The sequence below is a fragment of the Bombus terrestris genome, chromosome 1, assembly GCF_910591885.1.
Source record: "Bombus terrestris chromosome 1, iyBomTerr1.2, whole genome shotgun sequence".
NCBI lineage: Eukaryota > Metazoa > Arthropoda > Insecta > Hymenoptera > Apidae > Bombus > Bombus terrestris.
The window spans coordinates 6,797,571-6,821,338 of record NC_063269.1 but is presented as its reverse complement, the minus strand read 5'-3'; the positions used below and the strand labels follow the sequence as shown (position 1 = coordinate 6,821,338).

Below are 23,768 nucleotides of genomic sequence, written 5' to 3'. Positions count from 1 at the left end.
ATGATTTTGGCTCCGTTTTGTCTTGGTTCCGACGCGAATAGAAACCGAGAGTTCTCTCTCCCCTTGTGACCGCGTCAAGTGCTGTCTGGCAAGTCAGCTGGCACAACAGCGTACGCACAAAAACCAGTGCGTACGATGAGTCACCACGAACTTGCAGTAACGGCGACAGGCCACGCTTTTCGACCGACGTGTTTCAAACAAGGCGAAAGCTCAGCGACGGAAATGTTTTAATTCGCGGAAGAAGCAGAACGAACGGAGGGAGAGAAAGTCGAATTTCTGCGTACCATCGTTTGCTCTCGTTCAATGCAGCTTTGTGAAACGCTTTCGTTACCGTAAACAAGGTGAGAACACAGCGAGACGAATATCCAGTTATTTTCAAATTGTATAGTTTCCTACTTTCCTCTGTTTCCTTCTCTATTCGGAAAGAAAAGTTCATTTACTTGCGTTTTTCTTCTATTATTTTTAAACCACTTTAATTACCTTTACCGCAAAGAAACAGCGTAGAGTTACTTTAAGATATTGTTTTCTGGTGGTATTTTCTTAATTACATTTTTTTACCTATTTTTCGAGTTGACCCGATTTTCAGACGAATCGCTCACTGTCTGTCACTAATTCCAACATCAAACTAATTTCAATTTAATTCAATCAATTAGATCCAAATGAAAAGTCTGTCATTCGACTAAATAAAAATTAGAAAAGTCAAGGACTTTACAGAAAAATCGGCAAAGGACGTAATATATTTCAAACCAATATAAGTATCTTAATTTTTACGTTAAGCAATAAAATATTCTAAAAACCTGTCAATGTTTCCCCAGTTTACATTATATATTCACATGTCACGCTAAAAATTTTAGTTTCACTGCTATCTTAATTAACGTTGATATTTCTTAGGTCGTATCGCAACTTAGTATTTAACGCAATGTTAAAAAAGATGGATCGATGAACGATCTAGTATAAATTACGTTATATGCCTTTCTCTTCTGCGACGGGAGCACGAACAGCAGGGTCTTTCCACTTTGCTGGAATATACCTATGCTGCGGTAAAAGCGATAACGATAAGCTCATGCAAATACTGTCGCCCGCAAATTGTGTCTTATTTCATTTTTGATAATGCTTCCTAGAAAGATAAGATAGGATTACTCGTAAGGCTATCGTTCAGCTTGCGCACACATACGAATATTTATACTGGTACTTCTTCTAAGAAATAAAAACACCGTGTATAATGAAACAAATCGCGTTCCCAGTTTCTTACATAATCTAAAACAACGTGTCACTTATTTCCTTTTATATTGGGGTGGCAACTAAATGATTGCGGATTTTATCAATACCACCTGATGACAAAATCCGCAATCACTTAGTTGCCAACCCAGTATATAATGTGTCACGTGAAAACAAATTATTTTCCTAATTTTCATACGTATTCTATCCGTCACAAAGGATTTGAAACTTGAGTACGGATATGCATACGTATTTCAATGATCTATTACATCAAATTTCTTAATTTTTACGCCTATTAATTCCCCTCCCTTCCAGTTACTCTATGCGTCACTATGATGCGGTTGGGTGGAGACAAGTCGTTTTACGTTTGGAAAAAATTGGATACAGGTAGGTAGTTGGCGATATTACGTAGAACTTGTAATTTAATCGATTTCCGATAAAAGAGTACTGCATTTTCCATTTTATTATTTCTTACTATTATCTAATTTTATCTTCTATTATTTTATTATATCCTTTAGTTATTTTCACACAATACGAGCCATTGGTGTATTGTTATCGTCCTTTGTATCAAATGTCGATAGAAAAGACGGAAAAGGAATGCGATGAATCGATAGAAATAAGGAATCTTCTAATAATGGATATTGAGAAATACCCGGAAGCATCGAAAACATGTAGCATGAAGTAATCTTAGTAGATTCGGATAAAACATTTTAGATTAGAAACAACTGGTCTTTCTCTAAACGAGACGTTATATAGAAGTAGTATCTGCGAATCGAATTGCATGAATTTATTTCCGCCTCGAGATGGCTAGACTCGAGTTATCTCCGATGATACACGACCCTATCACACAAACGTCATTCGTTAAATAAATCTTGCGGTAACTGGTTTGATGGGATGAGCAATAGGTTGGTTTGATATGGAAGTTGCGATATCTACTACTGATTTTGTTTGATTTATTTAAAGTTCAAATGTAAGTCGTGAATATACCATATGGAAGAAAGCAAGAAAACTTGTTTTATTTAACGTTGCTTCACGCTATACTCTATGTTATACATACACGTGTGTTTTTAAATTTTCGCTTATGTATATAACGTGGAACTGAAGGACACATATGCGTATGTGTGAAAATAAAACACATGTGTTAATATGTTTGTAATGAAATAATTAATTTAAATAACGTATCAACTTGCTTCTATCACACACGGCTGATAATTATCTCATATTTTCTCGTAATTGCTTGAAAGCATGAACGTGACACCGTGATTATTCAAAAGACGCTAATTACCCCGTTATTCGTAAAAATGCTAGCTTTTCGGCCAGCTTATTTTAGAAACATCATAAACGCGCGCTTTTTTCCAAACGCTTCGTACAATTTTTCATGCGAGCTAAATAATTAAGAGACTAAAAAACCGACACGAACGATCGAATTTTATATCTGCAATTCGCGATTCGAGGTTTCTGTTTCCACCGTGCTAGAAACGAAACAATTTGGCAGAGAGCAGCTCAATTCGAACTTTGACATAAAAATAGAAATTCAAAACTACGCATACGACGATTTAATAAAAATCGCAGCTACTTCTCAACGTGTGAATTCTAAGAACGATCCAGACAGAAACTTTACTTTTGAACAGCCTGATCAATCACAAGTGCGATAAACGTCGATCCTCTCTCGGGCCTAACGAGCAAATTAATTTGCGCAATACCGGAAACACGATCACGTAATCGAAACACAAGTCGTTGCGAACGTAGTGATCAACTGTATGTAAGATAGCCAAGCAGAGTTCGTTTTAATACCTGAAACTCGAAGGATAAGCATAGCACGGTGTTCGTACACCTACTACGTGCGCCCACGCGATCATTTGCACAAAATACGGGTAACTTGGAAAGTTGAAGGTGATCTTCTATCGTGGTAGCACTTTCATGGCGGAACCGATCGAAATGTGATCGCCATTTTACAACAATTTATGCGAATTACAGCGAAGGGAAGGACACACGACAGACCTTCGTCGCAAAGAAGATGAAACAGCAAGATAAAGTCATCACTGTGAGCGATCTGTATGTTTTCTGCACGTTTCCTTCTTTTTTTTTTTCAAGGAAGATAATAAATTACATGGGCGAAAGAGAAAGTTTACCTCGACATTTGTATTACCGTGAAAAAGCAGATACAGGTTTTAGGTTTCCATTATATCGCTATAAATATAATTGTTTAGGTGTAATTATACTTAAGTACTCAATTATTATATAGATGGTTCTAGAGTTAAATATCAAGCCTGTGTGATTGTATTGTATGATATATCGCATGATTGTATAATTTCAGCTCCTCGTTTTTCAAACCTCGTATATTTTGTTGTTGCGAGTTGTTTTACGTTCCTTCTACGTTGTTCCAAAAAATAGTGATCTATTTCTAAAATATTCAGAAACGACCGCAATTCTAATCATTCTTCGACCAGCCTCTCATTTTTCTTAAGTCGAACATTTAAAAAGTTGTTCTGTATTGTTTTAGCTGTTCTAAACGTTGCTTTGAAATATTATTTCAATCTCATATTTAGCTTGTGAAGAAATTCGAGAAACCCATAAGGCAATGTACGTTTCTTTTCACTTTAACAACAATATAAAGGGTAAAAGGTTCTGTAAGGGCTTGCTTCTTTTGGAACACGTACCTACACCGCTAGAATAACCCAGAACAATAATTTGAGGACCAGGACTCGAACAGAAGGGTGACTATACCCTCTTGAGACTGGAAGTTGTTCCAGACTTGCCTGTTTGAAACAATTACTTCGACCCTGAGAACAAGCTAGAACAAAGATTCGAAGATCGCCAGACAAATACAAGAGTAACTCTACTCTCGCTTCGACGACTTCCAAGTTGATAAAAAGTCGTCAACGTAAGAGCAAAGTCACCTCTGTATTCGTGTCCCGATCTTCAAATTGTTTTAGAAACGTAAGCACTTGCTGCGAAAGAAAAATGAAGAGAAATGTCCATTGTTTTATCGAGTCAGTTCTTTTTTTAAATTATTTCCTAAACTAGATACGATATCGAAATAATACATTAGAACGATGTTTAGAACAACCAGAATCAATCCAGAAGAACCTTTAAATATTCCATCTTCGAAAGGTACTTCTGGGAAGCTGGTCGGAAATTCACATCTTTGGGATTCTCTCTGAAATCATCTCGGATAAATCATTATTTCTTTGGAAGAACGTAGAACAGCCTGGATTAAGAAGAAAAGATACGAAATGTAAAATACTGGTGACTAACTTTAGTTTTAAATTCTTTTTTAAGAAATTAAATATCTTTTACAAGAGCGTAGAATAGTTTTAGAAGAGCGTTGTTAAGTCCAATTCCATTGTGTTTTCTTGTTCCCTCAGCTACGCGAATACTCCTTTACAACGTTCGAAACAGGAAAGGAAAAAGAAGATTTTAGAATGTAGTTGTACCAATTTGCTTTCACCGATCCTGTAAATGTTCGTCGCTTCTGTACGAGGCGATGACGGGGTGACGATTCGAAGAGAACTCGAGAAATTCGAGTAAATGTTGGCGAATCTGCTAGAAAGAGCACTGTGCCAGAAAAGAAGCACTTGAACGAACCGACGCACAGCGATACGACTTTTCAGAATTTATTTCAAAGTACCCACTCTGATATCTACGCCAGATCGTTAAAGAAGCCGTTTCAGGCATAGGCAAAGAATCATTATATAGTATGCACGCTGAAAGGCATAGAAGAGCCAATTCGAAATTCCTCCATCGTACTTTGCCGCCTCGACCGTCTTTTACCACTCTTCTCGCTTCTCGTCCAACGTTTGCTCCATTAACGGCTCCATGATTCCTTAATTTTTTTTACAAATTGTACAATCCTAATTTCAATAAATTCCGCGAAAGTTGTCGGGAAGAACTGAAAGAACTGAACAAAAGATCGCCGAACACGGAAAGAAACTGGGTCACGCGAGTAAGAAACAAAGTACGATGCTGTAAATTCGATAACACTCAGGGAACGATAGAGTGCAGAAGAAAACTCAAGGAAAAATACTGGGAGAAAAACTAGTCGAGGAGGATAACAATAGAATACAAGGATCCATAGAGTGGAACATAAAGAAGTATCAGGGATATGGAAATGTTTGAAAGCGCCGAGTATTTCAAGATGAACACTCGTCAATCGACTAAACGGATAATGTGAGAATTAAGCGTGGCAAGAAACTTAGCATAGGCAACAACGCCAGAAACCGGGATAAGAAACAAAACAGAAAAAAGCCTGTCACGCCGGATGTGTAATACGAGAGAACTGGAAAATAGGAACGACGTATTAAGCAAATGCCCCATGTACGAGCAAATTAGGTCAACATACGAAAAAACAGCGAGTGGACAGAAACAGCAAGAACAAATACTGAGAGATAAATATGAGAACTAACAAACTTTATGGAAGGAAGCATGAAAATATGCCTGGAGGAGCAAGTGCACGTGCGATAACGTCCCAAAGAAACCTCAAGGAAACCTCAAGGAAACCTCAATCCTCAAAAAAACCGAATACCAGTAATAATAGGTATAAAATAGTAAACATAAAGCGAGCTGTGATAAAGAGATATATTATAAGGTATTGGGTTGGTAACTAAATGATTACGGATTTTGTCATTAAGTGATATCACAAAATCCGCAATCACTTAGTTGCCAAGCCAATATTATAATAAGATATTAATTATAATTTAGAATATTTCATTGAAAAAATAAAAGCTCGGCAGGAAAAGTATTATATAGAGAGTATTACACTTCGAGTACTTTACATATATTTCCGTATTATGTGCATTCCGTGCAATTTTGCGGTTTCACACTTCCTATAAACGTATAAAAATCCGCAGTCTAATAATGAGTCATAACAAAGCAAAGCTCGAATATATTATAATATAAGGTAGTACGGTAAGACTTACAATTATTTGATAAGTTAAATAGATTATTAAGTGGAATGACTGCAACATAGACGCGAGCAGCGGATATAAAGGTAAAGGAAAGCCAAGCAACCGTGCGCTTACGTAAACAAAGATTGTAGCAGGCTACGAGCCTCGTTATAATAAACAATATACAATACGATACGTATTTGAATAAATTCGAAAGCACTTGAAATTCCAAAGATATTCGTCGTAATAACTTTCCGCGTTCAGGCATAATTCTTTTCGTAAACTTTAATATCTTAATTGTAATAAGTGCAAGTATCCAAAAAAAAACCTGGAAGAAAGCTATTAAATAATCCTTCGAATTGAAATGCAATCTTACTTTCTAGAAATTCTAATTTGAATAAATTTCGCGGTATCTAAGATCCTTATAAGACTTTCTCAAAAAAAAGCTAGCGAAACTCTGCAGTAAATTATCCGTAAGGAGACCAGATATGTTGTCACGGATGAATAAAAAGTGCTGGAAAGCGTTGATCAGCGTTACCAAACAAGGAAGCGGCTGGTTCTCACATTTCGATCCGCCTACAAGGATCACAAAGGTCTCACGGTGAGACTGAACAAGAATTCTCGAACGTTTAATTCTTTTAATTTCGCGAAACGATGATTTCTTCGTAAAAAAAAAAAACGAAAAAAAAAATACCCAGCATCTATTTTCAATGCTTTTGTTTACAGGATTTTTTCACCGAGATAACGAAAATTACCGCGAACAAGCTTAGAAGCGGAAGCGCCTGCTGATCGATATATAGAACAAAGTTGTTTATTTTTAACAGCAGTTCGAGCAACGTGAAAACTTATCAAACACTGAGAAAGTTTAAATATATTTAGTATACCTTGAGTCAAACGAATTTAACAATTTTAATCAGTCTCTATCTTTTTATCGGAAAATATCTTTCTCGATATGTTCGAAGAACGTAAAGAAATGCCCATATAACTCTAAATAGCGATACATACGTATCTATCGCTTAAAGAAAAGTAAGAAAATACACGACGCCAGAGACGAAAAGAATTCTCTACAAGCTTTTTCATAAATCACGTGATTCACGAATAATTAATTAGCATTTCACTGAGTGATAAACAATTCCAACCATTTCAAACGTCACATCCGTAAAGTTAAAAGAAAGATCATATGTAAAATACTATTTTAAGGAAACGTCTCTCATTTGAAGTACTTAACAACTACGACCAGGGTTTGCTACAATTATATCTACTTTTATTCTGAAGTTTCTGGCAACTTTTAATTCTATAACGTTCTAAAACACATGTTATAATTCTTTATAAAAGACTACTCTTTCGAGATATTGGGATAAGTGGCGCGCGGTTTAGTCGCTGTAGCTCGAAAGCTTACCAAAAAGCATCGCTTCCACATTCCGTAACCAGATCCTTTGAACAAAGTCTTTGTTCTTCGGTAATGCGACGTCGTCGCGTCGCTTGCCATTGGGAAAACTATCTCACGCACCCTCTAAACAGTCGTATCATCGCCAACACCTCATAGCACTCACAGCACGGCGACTTCGAGTCGCCGGCTATCGACTTTCCAAACATTCACTCAAGCACCCTAGCGGGGTTTTTATCGAGCCCTCGGCCCAGATATAAATTACGGTATAGTTAAATAGCAACGGCGGTACGTACAGGATGCGGCCAAATAACATGTACAGGCACGAGATGATTCCTTATGAAAAAATAAGAACGAAATATGGAATATAATTTTTTCCTTTGAGGTTTAGCTTTCGAGAAAATCGAGTTTGGAAATTTATCAAGTATACTTGAACATGCCACACGTTATTCGGTCGCACCCTGTATATGTCAGTCGAATTTTTCGTACATGAGACTTATAATCCATCAAGTGAATGAAGATTGAAGACAAACGATTCCTTATAAATTGATTGGTTTTTACAAAATTTCGCTATATTAATGCTATTGTTTCAATCCTAATAGCGTCCACTAATACGTTAAAGTTACAATTTCTACGAAATTGTTATTAAAATATTCTATATTACTTTATTTCGATAAAAGAAGAAAAATATGCGTATTGATGGAGCAGTGAAATGTTGAACTGCGAAAGGTATATGCATGTATAGTGTTGTTACTATTTTCAGGTGTAGTGTATTCGTGCGATATTACTTTTACCCCGGGCTACCTGGCCCATTTTCTAAAAACGAATTTACAGTATATCACACAGCGAATAAAACGAAGAACGGAAATGAAAACTGAATGCACAATATAAAACAAAACGCGTTGAAGTCGGAAAAGTCGGCGAATGTATATAATCTGAGTGCATGATCTTGATATTTCTAACAATGAAGAAAAGCGATAATAATGGTTACCACGTTTAATTACGAGAGGGGTAACTCGATAAAGAGAGAAAAGAGAAGAAGTAAAATAATAAGAGGTATTTTAAGAATTCATCCTATCATCATTTATCTCTGCATCCGTCGTTCAACGTTCTAATTAACCTTACAAGACGTTCATTTAAATTCTTCGCCGTTACTATGAATATCATGCTCCGTTATACAATCGTAAAAGTTTCCACGTTTTTTTTTCTCTCTCTTTGAAAAGCTTCTCGTCGACAAATTCGCTGTATCTACGTCTTTGACCACACCTCGTCGATCGATTTTAAATATATTTTTTTCTTCATCACGTATCATGAAGCTCAGAGAAAAATGTCTAATTTTTAAAAACGGTGAAACTTCAACAAATTAAATCGATTAATTTCTATTAGAGCTTGATCTTGCCGTTATTAATACGCGCTTGAATCATTTCTCAATTAATACAATCGATAAAATCCATCGAAACGGAAAAACGCAACTTTCGAAAGCCTTTTTTTTCATCTAACACCTGATCAAAAACTCATTAATACGAAATTATTGCGTCGATCGATCACCACCCACGTTCGTTAAACCGGTCATTGTTGAAGTAACGAGAGATTAGAGTGTCTACAGTCTACACATTCATCGGCGACAACGCGGCCAGGGAGACGGCGGCGCGACGTTACGCCCAGAGAACTTTATTTATCAAACCATTGCGATTTCTTATAACATCCTGACTGGTTTGCAAAAGTAAGTACCCCGAACGTCATTCCGAACCTACGCGTTCACCATATCAATCCACGCAGAACCGAAAGGAAGTACGAGATGCACGCAGACACGCGAAGCGTACGACTACACTAGCTCTTGTATGTTGAATACGTGATCACCCTGTTAATTAGTTGTGCAACGAGTCGACAACACCCAGAACATTGAAAATCTTCCGAAGCGTATAGAAAATTACAGCGTGGCGATCTATGGGAACGCTTTAAAAGCGCCAGCTTACATGCAGTTCGTTTTCTCGAGAATGCAGAATGGACAAGCAACGCAAAGTGCCCTTTTACGTTCACAACCGAAGGACTCGTACGCGACGAAGACAAAACTCCTGTTAGATTTCCTCGATTTATCGGATGACACAATCTGGTAATCAGAAGCGAAGCGAAATACGACGAAACCGATAAGGAAATAAAGCTTGACTGGTTTTACAAGAATAATTACAAGCATAAAATTTGTCGACTTGTTTCTCGCCATTGTTAAACGAGCACATTCGTTCTTGTGCTTCTGTCAGCGAAATACTCATTTTATTGGACTTTGGCAATGGTGTAGCATTCTTAGACGTTGTTTTGCCGCATACCGAATCTTCAGCCTTCTCGACTGAATGTGGATAATAACTTGCACACCTCTATCAGAATTCCAGTAAATTGTCCTTTCTTTTTCCCTATAAAATATCTCCCTTGCTGAGAAACCGGCGAGGATCCTTTGTTACCTTCGGGTAAAACCAACCTTAAAGAAGCAAAAAATCTCGTTTGCCCTAACGCTGGTAGCAGAACATAAATCGACAATGCCGCGTCGCTAAAAATGACACCATTCACGATCATTGCTGTTCAGACACCGTGACCATTTCACGGTTTGAGAGCGAAATCTTGTCCTTGACACTATTGTCCTTCGTCACTGCGGTCATACGACGAGCAATTCTAGTAAACAAGTGAGAATAACGAAATTACATACATTGCATCCGAAATGTGTTCCTTAGCTCGAAACACGTCACGTACTGGCATTAACACGCGGTTGCAATCTCGCTCATAAATCTAATTATGGTAGCTTGTGACCTCGAACAGTACATTGAACTAGAAACTCTTCCTATGAAGAGTTATTAAGATTATTGGAGTGTAATTTATCTTAATTCTATCGAAGCATACTTTATATTATTTATTAGAGCAATTTTACACTGTGATATTCATTATTTAACAGATAAGAACAAATTGCTCTGTGTAAAGTGTGATACGTAAGGTTCTCTAGAGTATCGAAGAAATTGAAACGATAAAATTCGATATCGGAGATGGAATGTCTGTGTAACAAAAATTCATACGCTCGTACCATTATAATTTCCAAATGTCTAAAAATGACAAATGCTATTCAACAACGATAACGTTATACAACGATAACATCGCTGCTATCGAAGAAATTGAAATAATAAAATTCGATATCGGAGATGGAATGTCCGTGTAATAAAAATTCATACGCTCGTATCATCATCAAATGTCTAAAAATGACAGATGCTATTCAACAACGATAACATCGCTGCAAAAAACAAATGGAACAATAAAAATTGAATAATGGATGTAGATCGACGTGTTTGTAATTCATGAATCACATAGTACCGTAGAAAATTAACAAAACTTATCGAGTGAATCTTTCACAACTTCGTCAATACGTTATTTTAACGTTCAATTTTATACCGAACGAAAAACACGATTGCAAAAGCATAAACTTATTTTTACGATCTCGATCTACGAACTGACCTTTTCCACGCGTAAACTACTGCGTCTCCCGGTGTGGCGACTGCCAATGAATCGCGGAAACATCGTAGTAGTTCCAGATTTTTTTTTCATCGATCAACGATAAACGACGACCGTGTAACGGATATACATTTATCCGATAACCTGTGCAACCGAAGTTGGTTCAACGGACAACTACCAGATACAACCGATATCGCGAAATTTCCTTCGAAACTATCTCGTATCGCAATCGTTATTAATTTTCTATGCGGCCTAGTTTTCTCTTAAATCGAGCAAGTAACACTAGACAACGTGCATAAATAAACGCGTTAAATATACGCGTTAGTTTATACCCGTTAGTTTAGTCAACAATCTTGCAAATTAATGGCGAAGATTTCGAACCATGTTCATTATATGAAACCTGATTTCAATATCCTGCTCGCGTTTAATTTATTTCTATACACGAGTTATATCGTACAGATAAAATCATTGACGAAAGATACCGCTTTACAGGAAACGTATACGGTGGTCTGAAAGAAAGGCTGAATAATTTCATGTAAAATCAAAATCATTGTAGATAAAAGGTTTGCTAGAAACGTACGTCCTACTTTTGATACTTTTTAAACGCCAGTTTAATTTGCAGCTATTCTCCTGTCCAACTGTGAGGCGGTAATCCTCGAGCGATCAATTTGAGGCAAACTTTTATAATTTGCTTAATATCATCCTCCACCTAAAAGCTTCGTCTCATCTCTAACTCAACGTCATAAAACCTACGTAGCTACGTATTTTATACTTTCACGTTGCAATCACGGTCAAAAATTTCAAAAATTTCGCGTTCAGACGTTGCAGCGAAGATAAAAGATAAGTTTTCCGCAAGATCGTTCGATAAGAAACATTATCGCGGACAAGGGAAGATTAATAACCGCTGTAATCCAGTAGTCTACATTGTGTCTAGCGCGATACTATAGATAGAGAATCTCGTAACTTACGTAAATGGTGGTTACGGTCGCGTTTCTAACCATATCTCTGACGTCGTCTATTTCCCGTCTAGATGTTCCAGGCGTCGTGGTGGGCGCCAGCATCACTTCGCTAGCCATCCTAGAAACTCTTGTTTGTTTGGAGAACGTCACCGGAAATACCACTGTGCACAATACGACATCGACACTTTCCAAAAACTCATCGAACCACGGCGATGATTTACGAACGTTGCTTACGAAATCACTAAATTCCGACACTTTCAACCTCGAATTATTTAAAAACCCGCCGTTCCATAGTGAACCGCGGTTTTTTCTTCTTTCACATAGAAAATCATCAGTTTCACGTAAACTATTAATTACACGTACAAAACGATATTACCAGTTTCTGGTTTCTTCGTGAAATATCTCCAAAAATATAATTTCTATTTAATAAATTTTCCATCGTGCATACATTATTAATTAATTTTACACGTAGCAACTTCGTTTATCTTCTTAGCGGCATAGATTAGAAAACGATCAAAATTCTACAGACGACTATTTCTCAATTTACATCGTAAGAAGGAAGTTCGTGTCGAAGGTCATCGGGGATCGAACACGACAGCGTAGAAAAGATTTATATAAAATATTTGTCTGTAGAGATTCGTACTCATAATTTCCGTCGTAACAAAGTCGAGTGCATTCCTGCGATATAATCTCCGAGTGAATCAAATTTCACGTGGCAAGGAGCCAGAGACTGATCTTAACGCAGTCGTCGCTGCAAAACTGATTCAACCGTGGCGTCGCATAAAAGAACGATACCCGTTTGGTACATTGTCATTCCTTGCCGCGTATATCTAGCACCGCTGCTATCCATGATTTACATTACAAAATACGGCGGAGAAACGGGCACAAGGGAAGCAAACACAGACAAAAATATAAAGATACTATCGATCCTGAAGCCTCTCTGAACGTGTCCTTTTTCCACTATATCGACCATACAAAATTCTGCTGGGTCAATTGCGCGATATTGCGCGTTCTCGGCGTTCGCGGATCTTCGAATAGTCACGAGAATTGAATAAAAATCGAAACCGAACACTGGCACAGTTATAATAGAATCACTTTCGATCCATCAGCTTCTCTGAATATCCTCCGTTGCTACGGTTCGATTACGCAAGATTCTCCTTTATCGACCGCACATTTTAATAATCTTCGATGGCGTAAAAAAATGATGTAAAAAAGAACGAACTTGGAACTTTTAACGAAGCCGCGTTAAACTCTACTCGACGTAAACGTCAATCGCTATTAAAATCAAGCTTCCATTATAATTTTCCAACAAGCCGATAATTTCAAGCGTTGTACACACGATCCTGATGAACTGTGTCCATTTTCCCTGGGAAATCGTTAAATGTCCGTGGGGAAATCGACGGGCCGTTAATCAGCGTGGCGCGCCGAGCTGCTAGAGAACGGAACTGACCGCGAATACCAGAAGTGTTCCGAGTTTGGAGCGAGACTAGAGGCGAAACGTGGCTTCATTCTCTTTCTCGGTGTGTGCCAGGCAAGAGAGGAGCGAAAGAGAGCTCGTGTGTGTGTATGTGTGTGCGCGTGTGTGGAGAGGACTCTATGGTGGTGGCTGCGTGAGTCAGCTGGCGTGCTCCTCTAGGCCTCGTGCACTCGCACGAATATCGTTAGGTCTGTGGACGCTGAAAACAAGAGGGGGAAGGCGAATCATTGTGATTCATATATGTAGTAAGTCGACTGGTGGTAGGTCGCAGAAGAAGGCGTCTTTTCACAAGGGACGTGACTGGACGAGATGCTCTTCCTTTCGTACCAGTACCGCAGCAGAGTATAGCGAAGGACGCCAGGAAACGAGAAAATCATTCTTAATCGAGAGACCGTAAATTACGGCCCGTAATGAACCGCGAGGGCAGCAGTTCGAGGAAAACTGTTGCGAACGAGTCTACCCTGAACAGACGATGAGAAATTTCTTCGCTCGATCGTATCGCGTAGAGTCGAAAGTGCGTGAATGTTAATTCGCCGTTTGCTTTTGTCGATGTCGAATGGCGAGAGAAAGCCATACGATAAGATTGATTCTCAGTGGAATTTGTTTGACAAGTTGATGCAGAGAAATTTAGGACGTAGGCGTTGTCCGCACTGCAAACCTTTCGTGCGTTTTTAAATGTGACGAGATACGCGACGTATGAAGATACGGAATTATACAGAAAGGAAATAATTTTTATGCATTTTCGGTGATTTATTTCCCCATGAAATAAAAGATAATACGCCGCATAATAATATTGTTCGTCTGTTGTATAATATTAACGTCATGCATTTATAATATGCAAAAATACATCGCATGCAAGCGCGCGCGCGTTGTATGTACATGAAGCTTGTAACACACGTATGTAGAAGTACGTGATCTCGTTAAAAACCAAAATGGATAGATTTTGAAATTTCTGTAACTAACGTAAAGAAAGGAATTTCATTCCATCATCGGAACAGGATTTTTCCTTGAACGGGAAACGAGCATCCTCTCTTTAATAGCATAGCATGATATAAACGAGTATGAACACCGTATAGCTCTCAGTTAATAGAAATACATTTGTTATTCCTCCCTTTGCAAATCCATCGTTCCTTAAATAGTCGATAGAAATATACTTCCCAGCGGGAATCAAAGTTAGCAGAAAATAAGTGTTGCTTGCTGCGATTAGTTATACCTGTAGCTACCGAGTAACTCTGTATGCACTGCAATTAGTTATTCTGTTACCGAGAAACTCCGCAACCACTGTAATTAACTATTTCTCTGTCGAAATTCGGAAAACTTTGTAGCTGTGTTACCGGAAACCTACTCGTTCAGTACTCCCAAAATACATGAAATTAAAAGCAACGTTACTTTGTGACGTTGCATGTTACTGACTTTTCTCAACATCGTAAAACTGAAATTTCGCATCATGTTCGCCAATATGTTTTTCGAATAGAGATGCAAGGTAAAAGAGCCACGAAAGGAACGATCTTTCTACGTAATACAAACGAACAATATAAAAATAATTTTGCACAAATTCACCGAATTAAGAAATGTAGGGGCACTCGACAACAAACTTTCCAACGATTTCTGTCCCGTAACTTGCTACACAAAGACCCTATCCTTCGGATAAGATGATTGACAGATGTCGAAAATTTTCATAATACATTTGCAATTAGCCTAAGGACCCGTCATAAACCTTAGAATTCTCTAGCTAAGGTTCTTCTAACGAACAAATAGTCCTCGTCTTAGTATTCCCTAAATGTGTTATTGCGCTAGCAACTTTGTCTCGAGGGCAGTTAGGACCTTCCTCAACCATAAACCTAGAGATTAATCAATTCACAACGACTTCCCTCACTTTCCTAACGAAGGCTTTCCTCGAAGAATCCGATGGCCTTATATCCTTAGACACGCTTCATCATAATTGTCCTTTGCAGCATTCTCGTGATGGAAAGTCAGTTGGTAGTTGATAGTTGACTAGAGTTCCTTTACGCGTTTTAAACAATCATCATCCCAACTTGTACCACGCACTCTGCTGGACGCTATCGTAACGTATCGTCTAGAAATCGAGTTGTAACCGCGAAGTACGAATCGCTAAGTATAATCGCGAGCTCTACGTAAAGTGTACATCGAGAGTATTGTTAATGAATATACTGTTAATTATACTCTAGTCTTTCTTCAGCATCTATCACGAACTATCCACCTCAGAGATATACGTTGCATATTTTTCCTACAACGGTTTAATAACATTTTTGCGTTACGACTCTCAACTTCGTATACACAGCGAAGAATTATTTTGTGAAACGTACTAAACACGTATTACAATAATAAAGTTACTTTCACACGAAACTTAAACAGATAGTAGAGTTTGTAAACCGCGCTATACTCCATGCTTCTATATTTCTTTGCGATCGGAAACTTCTGGCAGCTATTTTAACTCTTCGCAAACTTCTACTGGCAAAAGAATGTGTACGAAAAAGCATGGTGATCTCGTTTTTTGGAGAAGCTTACTACACGAGAATAGTACAGAATTGCGTGCATCAGTTCCCTCTTGAGTACAAGCGTGAACGACTTATTTAGTCCCATCACGTTTCTCTATAGCATGGAACCTCGCCTGATGATTTACTGTCATGGAACACTGCTGAGTATTTGAACGTAAAATACATATGTACGTCGTTATCTTCTGAATTGCGATGAAGTTATACATACATACTAATTTCCATGTAAACGAACGATCTTATTCTCTCTTTCCCAAGGAAATACTTTAGAACGTAATAACAAGGATTTGATTCACAAATTATACTATTTAATTCATTTCATTTTCAATTACAGGAAATTTATACCAGTTTTTACGACAAGTGAGATTTTACAAATCTTTTTCCTCTCCTGACATTTTTAATTTTCTTACAGTTCTTTGATTCTATTACAGTGACGCGTGAAAATTTGTAATTAAAAATACCTGCAAGTATTCCTCGCTCCTCTTTCTCTTGCTTCTGCGATAAGTTACAATACAAAATTTAGGGAAAATCTCTTCGACTCTAACAGAGCTTGATTATTTACTATGCTCATATATACTTACTGTTCGTCAAGCTTTTCGATACATCAGCTAAAAGAGCAATGATAAATTTCCTATCGAATTGTCTATTTTATACGAACAACGCATTTTCAAACGTAGTCAGTTCATTCGAAATTATTTTAATTACATCCGTTAATGTACCCAAAATTGTGTCAGTAAATTATTTCTAAAGTGCTCTTAAGCGCTCTAAGGCGAGAAGTTCTTTTCTGAATCACGAACTACGAACGATTCGTTATATGTAAAATTTAAATAATGCTCTAGGTGAACGAAGATGCTAAAATGTAATGGTGTCCATCACGCTTTTTTACAATTTTGTTTAACACGCGATGAACTTGATTATGAATATGGAATGAAAGTTAAAGAAGCTTGACTAGAAAATGAGAGATCATTAAAAATCTAACGGATACATATTATTACCGCATAGTGTGCATAAACGATTGGATAAGTAGGTAAAACAGTGAATTATTGTTGACAATCGTTCCCATCCTTGACAATCGTATTGTATAACGGTCGTGATGACGATCGTCCATCATCCAATTAAAGAAAGGCCTAACATCAAACATTAAGATTCTCAAATGAGTTCGTTATACAGGAGAATATTGTTATGCCGTTAACGTTATATATTATGGTAAAATAATTGAAATAGGATAAAACGATATAAATAGAACAATTAATTTACCAATTGAGCAATTGTATGGAATTAAAGCAACTATTTATTTATTTCTCCCTCGTTTTTCTATTCTTATTCTGTTTTTTAAATCAGTTAAATTTTTTTAATAGTTATTAAGACTATCGATTAAAAAATTGTTGGGTTATAAACCAGAATAATATTGATTGTCTATCATAAAAATTGTAATTTAATGAGCAAAATTACACTTTGAAAGAAATGAAAAATGTATATTTTCGTTTGATGAAAAAACGAATAAAAAATTACATCTAAATTAATGTTACAACCTACTGTATCCATAAAATATTAGAAATTCAACATGATTAATAAGATAGCAGACATTTCAGCAAATTAACAGCTTATTTATCTGAAGTAATTCTCAAATATTATCAGAAAATCTTGTTTGCTCTGAAAGCGTACGTTGCCATAAATTTCGCATACGTACATATATCTAATATCCTGAACTAAACGCTCGTTCAACTAACTGAGAAGGTTAAAGAACAAAGACTAAGGAAACAGTGTGTAGTTACAAGTTACGAGCAAAGAAACCTAACTAGCAGTAAACTTCGCCGTGCTATGTTTGCCTATTGTTCTACTAGTGGCAACATTGTAGCTAACGTTATTACGTCTCATCCTATGATTGCTATCATTAGTAATCCTATTATCATTCTTCGCAATTTAATAATGTAAATATGATAAATATCTAACAGTGTGATAAAAAGCACAGCAGAATATTGCAAGTACAGCTGTATCGTAAACGTACCTCGTTCAACAAGACAAAATACATGGGGATTTTCGTTGGCAATTTTACGACATGTTCCCGAAAAAACAGGTTATTTTTGAGTCAGAGTTTTAACACATCGCCGGCGATACCATTCATCGCTTCTACCATATACTATCGTTCATGAGCGCTTATCCGCTTACGCTTCCGCTAAAAAAGAGTTTCAGACTGTTTATTCTACGGGATGGGAGGTTGGATCTTTTTAATGGAAAAAATAAAATAGATATTTCAGCTTTGATATACACCACCGCTCAAATACATCCGAACACTTTGGCAAATTTGTGATAATAGCACGTTAAGTCGTATCTACCGAGCTTTTTCTACCTAATGGCAAATTGATGACTGAAAGCGGTACTTATCGCCTTCTTACAGAGCTAGAAAATTACAAGTTGAAACTCTCTGAAGAGAATTAACAATAATAATATACATTTAATCGTAACGCCCCTCGTTCGAAAAAAATTATACTGTCATCGACTCTATGGAACGTAATATGAGGTGGAAAAAAAATGCTCGCGTATCTATACTGCGTAGATTGGTATCTTAACGTTATCTAATGCAGGTGAATAAACTACGTTGCGTTATCAAGTAAACTTTGTACGTTTTGTAGGAGGAGCTAAATCAAGAAGCGTATCGAAAAGTAAACACGCGTAATCAGGAAATTTTATATTACTACACAGTCACGTTTTATTTTATTTATTGTTTTTTATTGAAAGATAAATTACATCGTGCTCTATAGAATTTAACTCTTGATACGTTTTTACACACGCACGCATCATGTTTCCATTCATTTACAAATATATCCGAGTTAGTTTCTCTTTCGATATTGAAATGTTAATATTCTGTGATGCTAATTTGAACTTTATCTTCATAAATTTTGTTTTATTTACTTATCACCTCTATGATATTTTATTATTATCTCGTCGTAACAATACCGAACGGTTTATTTATAGCAACTATTGATTTCCAGTTCCCACATCGCGATGACATAAACCGTAGTAATCAACTATGATTTCATTTCCTTGGGAAATAATTATCCTTAAAATCGAAATATCGAATGATGTTCAAAACGTTCAAAATTCTTAGTAAAGTTAACAAAAATCGGGTATACCTGTGTTACGTCCGATGACAATTTGCGTAGCCCGGAATCCATCCCTCGGTCGAGACGCCTACTCGCTATGCCAATATAATTAGTTGGGCAATAATAATCATAAAGAACTGTCGTAAAATTAAACATTTCGACGTGACTGTTACGGCGGTATAAAACATTTACGGGTCAAGATGTTTCCTGTAGCTATTGCTCCACCAGGTAAAATTGGGGAAACATGGGTTTTCCTATTTTTCCCAGAATGTTCACCCGTAAGCGACAGATGGTGAAGCAACTAACACCCAGCAAGCGACAGCATCATCACCGAACTTTGCTGGATCTACGACTACAGATCAGTCAACACCTCTGCACAGGGTTCACTACTTTAACTCAGTCAACATATATTCATTAACTATATCTACTTTTGATAACTCATCTAATTTATATATATACGCAACGAGCGTAATTATCTTGTCTACAATTGTTGTTGAAATAAAGAATACATCATAGCCTGTTACCTCAGCGTTATAATTAATTCAACTACCTTTATTATATTATTTGAATCAGAGGATCGATCAGTTTCGATTGTAAAATCGTAACGGGAATTTACGACTTTTGTTGACGCGCTTCTTGAGATCGCGTCTCTCCGCGAATGGTCGACAAGACAACCTGCAAGCAACTCAACGAAACTCACTATGAGAATAATATTTAACGGTTTCGTTTAAACAAACGAAGGGATTAACCAGCGCGCGAAAATGTTGTTCTTTCTCTCGCTAATGCATCATTTATCACGTGAATAAAGGTTTCAATTCTTAATTGAACCGATCGCTCGAAAGGCTTTTCTCTATGTTGGTGACCTTTGTTCGAGTCTGGCGATTTATCTTCGCGCAGCCTCCGAAGCTACACTGTGCAGCACAGGATGTACCAAACACTGTAAATGCACGCGTACAACACAACAACAACAACCTATCCCCATGCCCCAACGCCTCTACCATTTACGAGTTCTACATGACGCTGATATCTCGCGTTTGCCTTCGCTACCCACGCTACTACCATCGTCGTATTTTTCTCAGTCACGGATTATTGGATTTCGAAATTGAAAAGAAAGACCCGAACCGTCGCGATTTTTGTCGAAAATACGATCTTTGAAAATTCCATGACTTTTCTGCACACGCGGCTTTACGATATAGAAACAAATGAAAATAGCGGATAAGCCGATGGAGTAAGTCTCTTGAAAACTATTTGTTGTTGTTAAGTATGTAATTCTACTAACTATTGGTTAAGTGAAAAAAATAAAACTCGGATGCAGAATGTTAAAAATCATAATTACTCAAATCTTCTAATCCCAAACATGCTAAAATCTAGGAAATCGCAAAGGTAATTGTATTCTTCTACGTGTGTTAGATCAAGTTAAATATTTACTTACTATTTAAATTGTCGTATATAAAAGAAAGATAACCGAGAATAATTTCAAGGAACAACTACACCTACGAGTATCCATTCGAGAGAAGAAAACACAAATTCGACATTCAAAGTTATCTTATATAATAGAAATACAAAGGCGAGCGTCTCGCAAGGATGAAACCAACGCAATATGAATCGCAGCATCGTGTAACGTGTGAGAAGCGAGTCAGTCACAGGCATCCAAGGCATACATCATGAACGTTTCGATTACCCTACAAGGTATCGTCAAGGTGTACCACGGCGATTTTCCTCTTGGAAAGATAGCTCGTCAGAGTTGACCGTGCAGGCGATTGTTAATGTAAAACGTCCCGGAAAAGCCTCGATAGTAAGTAGTTCTAGCCTAGAGAGAGCACTGGTCGTGACCAAACGTGATCGATCAGTCAAGATCATTGGAGCAAGCACAGCTTTATTTAGACTGGTGGATACAATGACATCGGCTAGTCGCAATTAACCTTCTATAGCTGGATTTTTGTACGCTATGACATTATTTGTCCAAGAGTAGAGTGTGCTCGATTTTATTCTCTTCCTCGTGACACCGTTCGTGATACAAGAAGAAAACGAGTTTTCAAATGGAGATGAACGCTGAACGGATTTAACGTGTCTTTCTCTTGTTTCATCTCGGTGTAAAATAAACGACGATATAGGAATGGATTGTTTGATTTTTAGAATATGGCAAATGGAGTTGGATATTGGTAATCCTGCGAAGTCGATTTTTGATGACGGTGCGATGATACGATTCTCTGATGCAACAGTTTTTTTTTGTTAATTTTTTGGCGAGGTATAATTTGACCAAGTTTGTCCAAACAAAATTCTCATGGTAACTTCCTTTTTGAAAGATAGTCGAACGAAAATTTCGCGTTGCGACGAAAAAGAACGCGCGGCGCTGACGCGAACATTTTTTATTTGATCGCAACTTTTTTTTCGACAAACGGACAAACGAGAAAATTGGACAAATCGTAAACAGTCGAGTACCAATCGCGATAAAAATTTGCGCTTGGAAATGGCAACTTCACAGGGCGAGGCAAAACTCGCGAATACATCAAATATACCAACCTGAATGCGCACAGACGCAATTTTCTCTGCCACACGAAGATCCATCGAATTCGCATAACCTACAGCAAATTTCTACTTGTTATCGTTCAAATTATCCGCGCGAAGATAAGTCGAGTGCTCGCTCGGTGTTCGTCCGACTTCAAGTATGTAATTCCCAAGTTAAATAGCTTTGCAGAAACTCAAACGAGAGTATCGAAATGATACGTTTCCATTAATCTCCTCTCGGTCACGTTGCAGAGAATCTGGCGATGTACCTAACACATTGAACGTGCAAACGGACTATTCGAATGCAAACGCCATTCAGTTTTTATTACCTGCTACCAAGAAGAGAGTGAAAAAATGTTCAGAAAGTAAATAGCGTAGGCTATTTATAGGGAACGAAGGATGAATACGATTCCAAGCTCTGAATGAAGTCATTCGGCCGTGTGAAACGATGATGATGCCCAGTGAGACGAGACCGAACGATTTTAGATACTAACTCCTTTCAGCAATGTGCCTTTCAATATCGTCTCGATCATTCTCTCGACTTTAAGTCATTCCTCTCAAACGTCCGAGTCATTAGAGTCAGATTAGCAATCGATTACCAAATCACCTTATATAATATATGAGATATTTGATCATTTGCATTATATTTTCCATCGTGTATAAGCTTTTTATTCCTAAGACGACAAATTTCATTTTTTGTTTCATTTTTAATATGGTTGGCAACAGTTGCTAAGGCTTCGTGACGTTGCCAGAATATTTTCTCCGACACGGCGCGGTGTTATGCGACACACCTTAGATTAGGTACTTTGTTTCCGCAACATTAATCAGCGGAAACAATTTAAAGCTTAAAGATCCTTCTATATAGCATCGTCTATAGCAAATTACACACTTCTGCACGCAACGTTATATTAATAAAGGCACGTACTAAAATATTTAGGAAGATGTACCATATTTCTGATAACGTCTACAACGAGACTGTAAAAAGTGCATACTTTTTAATTTAATACAAAAATCAAGCTAATCGTTTGATATAGATTGACCGTTGATGTTTATTTGGTCTACGGTAGCGAAGAAATGGCAGAATGAATCAAATATTAACTCCAATGAAATTTTATACATTAATGAGAAATTAACAGATATCTGTAAAGAGTGCCGTGTAATATTTTACTTGGAAAGAGGTATATTAAATTTCTATAATCTAATATATTCTTCGTGCGATATTTCATAAATTATCGGATACTACTGCTTTTCAACAAATATAAAATAAATTCGTAAATTAGTGGAATATTTACATCGGGAGCAAAGTGCCTTCGATTGAATATTTTTTTAAATATTTTACAAAAATCCATTGAAATTGTACCATGGTGGTTCACCTGGTTGCTCTCTAAATTCTAACTAACCACTTGTTATTAAATTGGGCAATCTCTAAATTTGGAACAGTGCATTGTGAAAATCACTTTCTTCCATTAATTTCACTTTATTTAGATCGAAGCATACGTGTGTCAAACCATAGACGATCGGTGCTGTACACTTTGTTTCTACGTGTACTCTCACAGTTTTCACTCCGGGATAATTAAATGAAATAATGCAAAATAATTCTGCGCGCTAATGAATAATTTTCACAGAAACGAACAAGAACGATCAACACTCGTCTCTCCAACACCAGTTTCTCGATATTTCACAGCTGTGCATGGCGGAATAATTACAGCTGTTATCCAACGACCAATGAACCTATGCAGACGAATCTACTTACGTCTAAACACGTCGTCATGTGCAATAACGTCTTTATCATCGATCGTCATGCTACCGAATTAATGGAGCCATCCGATAACACGGATTTCAATCTCAATCTTCAATCATAGTTACACATCGCTTGATCCGTGTAACACGTAGGTCCTAAATTATACCAAATATTATGTCAGACATCAAGTTTATCAAACGACATTGATTAGGGAAAATTATTGCGACGCGACAGTCGTAATTGACGAGAGAACAGAGTCATGCATTAAATACGAACATTCGTAGCATGTGAACAATTTACATTTTTTATCCGAAGGAGGAAAACAAGCTTCCACGAACGATTCGATGTTTAAAGACATTTAAATAATATTTATAGATTACCTGCAATTGTATAATTAGCTTCTAACAGATTACAATAGTTCGTCATTTGAAATATAAAACGTGAAAGACTATTGCGGAAATGAGACAATCTACATGACTGAAG

The 23,768-nt window shown here is 37.1% G+C and overlaps 1 protein-coding gene across 28 annotated transcripts in view; it reads right to left on the bottom strand.

The window, feature by feature from the left end:
* The window catches only part of LOC100649681 (patronin), an 85,553-nt gene that overhangs the window by 53,547 nt on the left and 8,238 nt on the right, over positions 1-23,768 (bottom strand). The window contains exon 1 of one of the 28 annotated variants that reach the window (XM_048404505.1): positions 11,949-13,422. The exons of the other annotated variants lie outside the window; for them this stretch is intronic. Within the exon in view, the coding sequence (XP_048260462.1) occupies positions 11,949-12,056 (108 nt within the window). The 5' untranslated portion in view covers positions 12,057-13,422. Of the gene's footprint in view, positions 1-11,948; positions 13,423-23,768 lie in introns of those variants that run through there. 28 annotated transcript variants of the gene reach the window in all.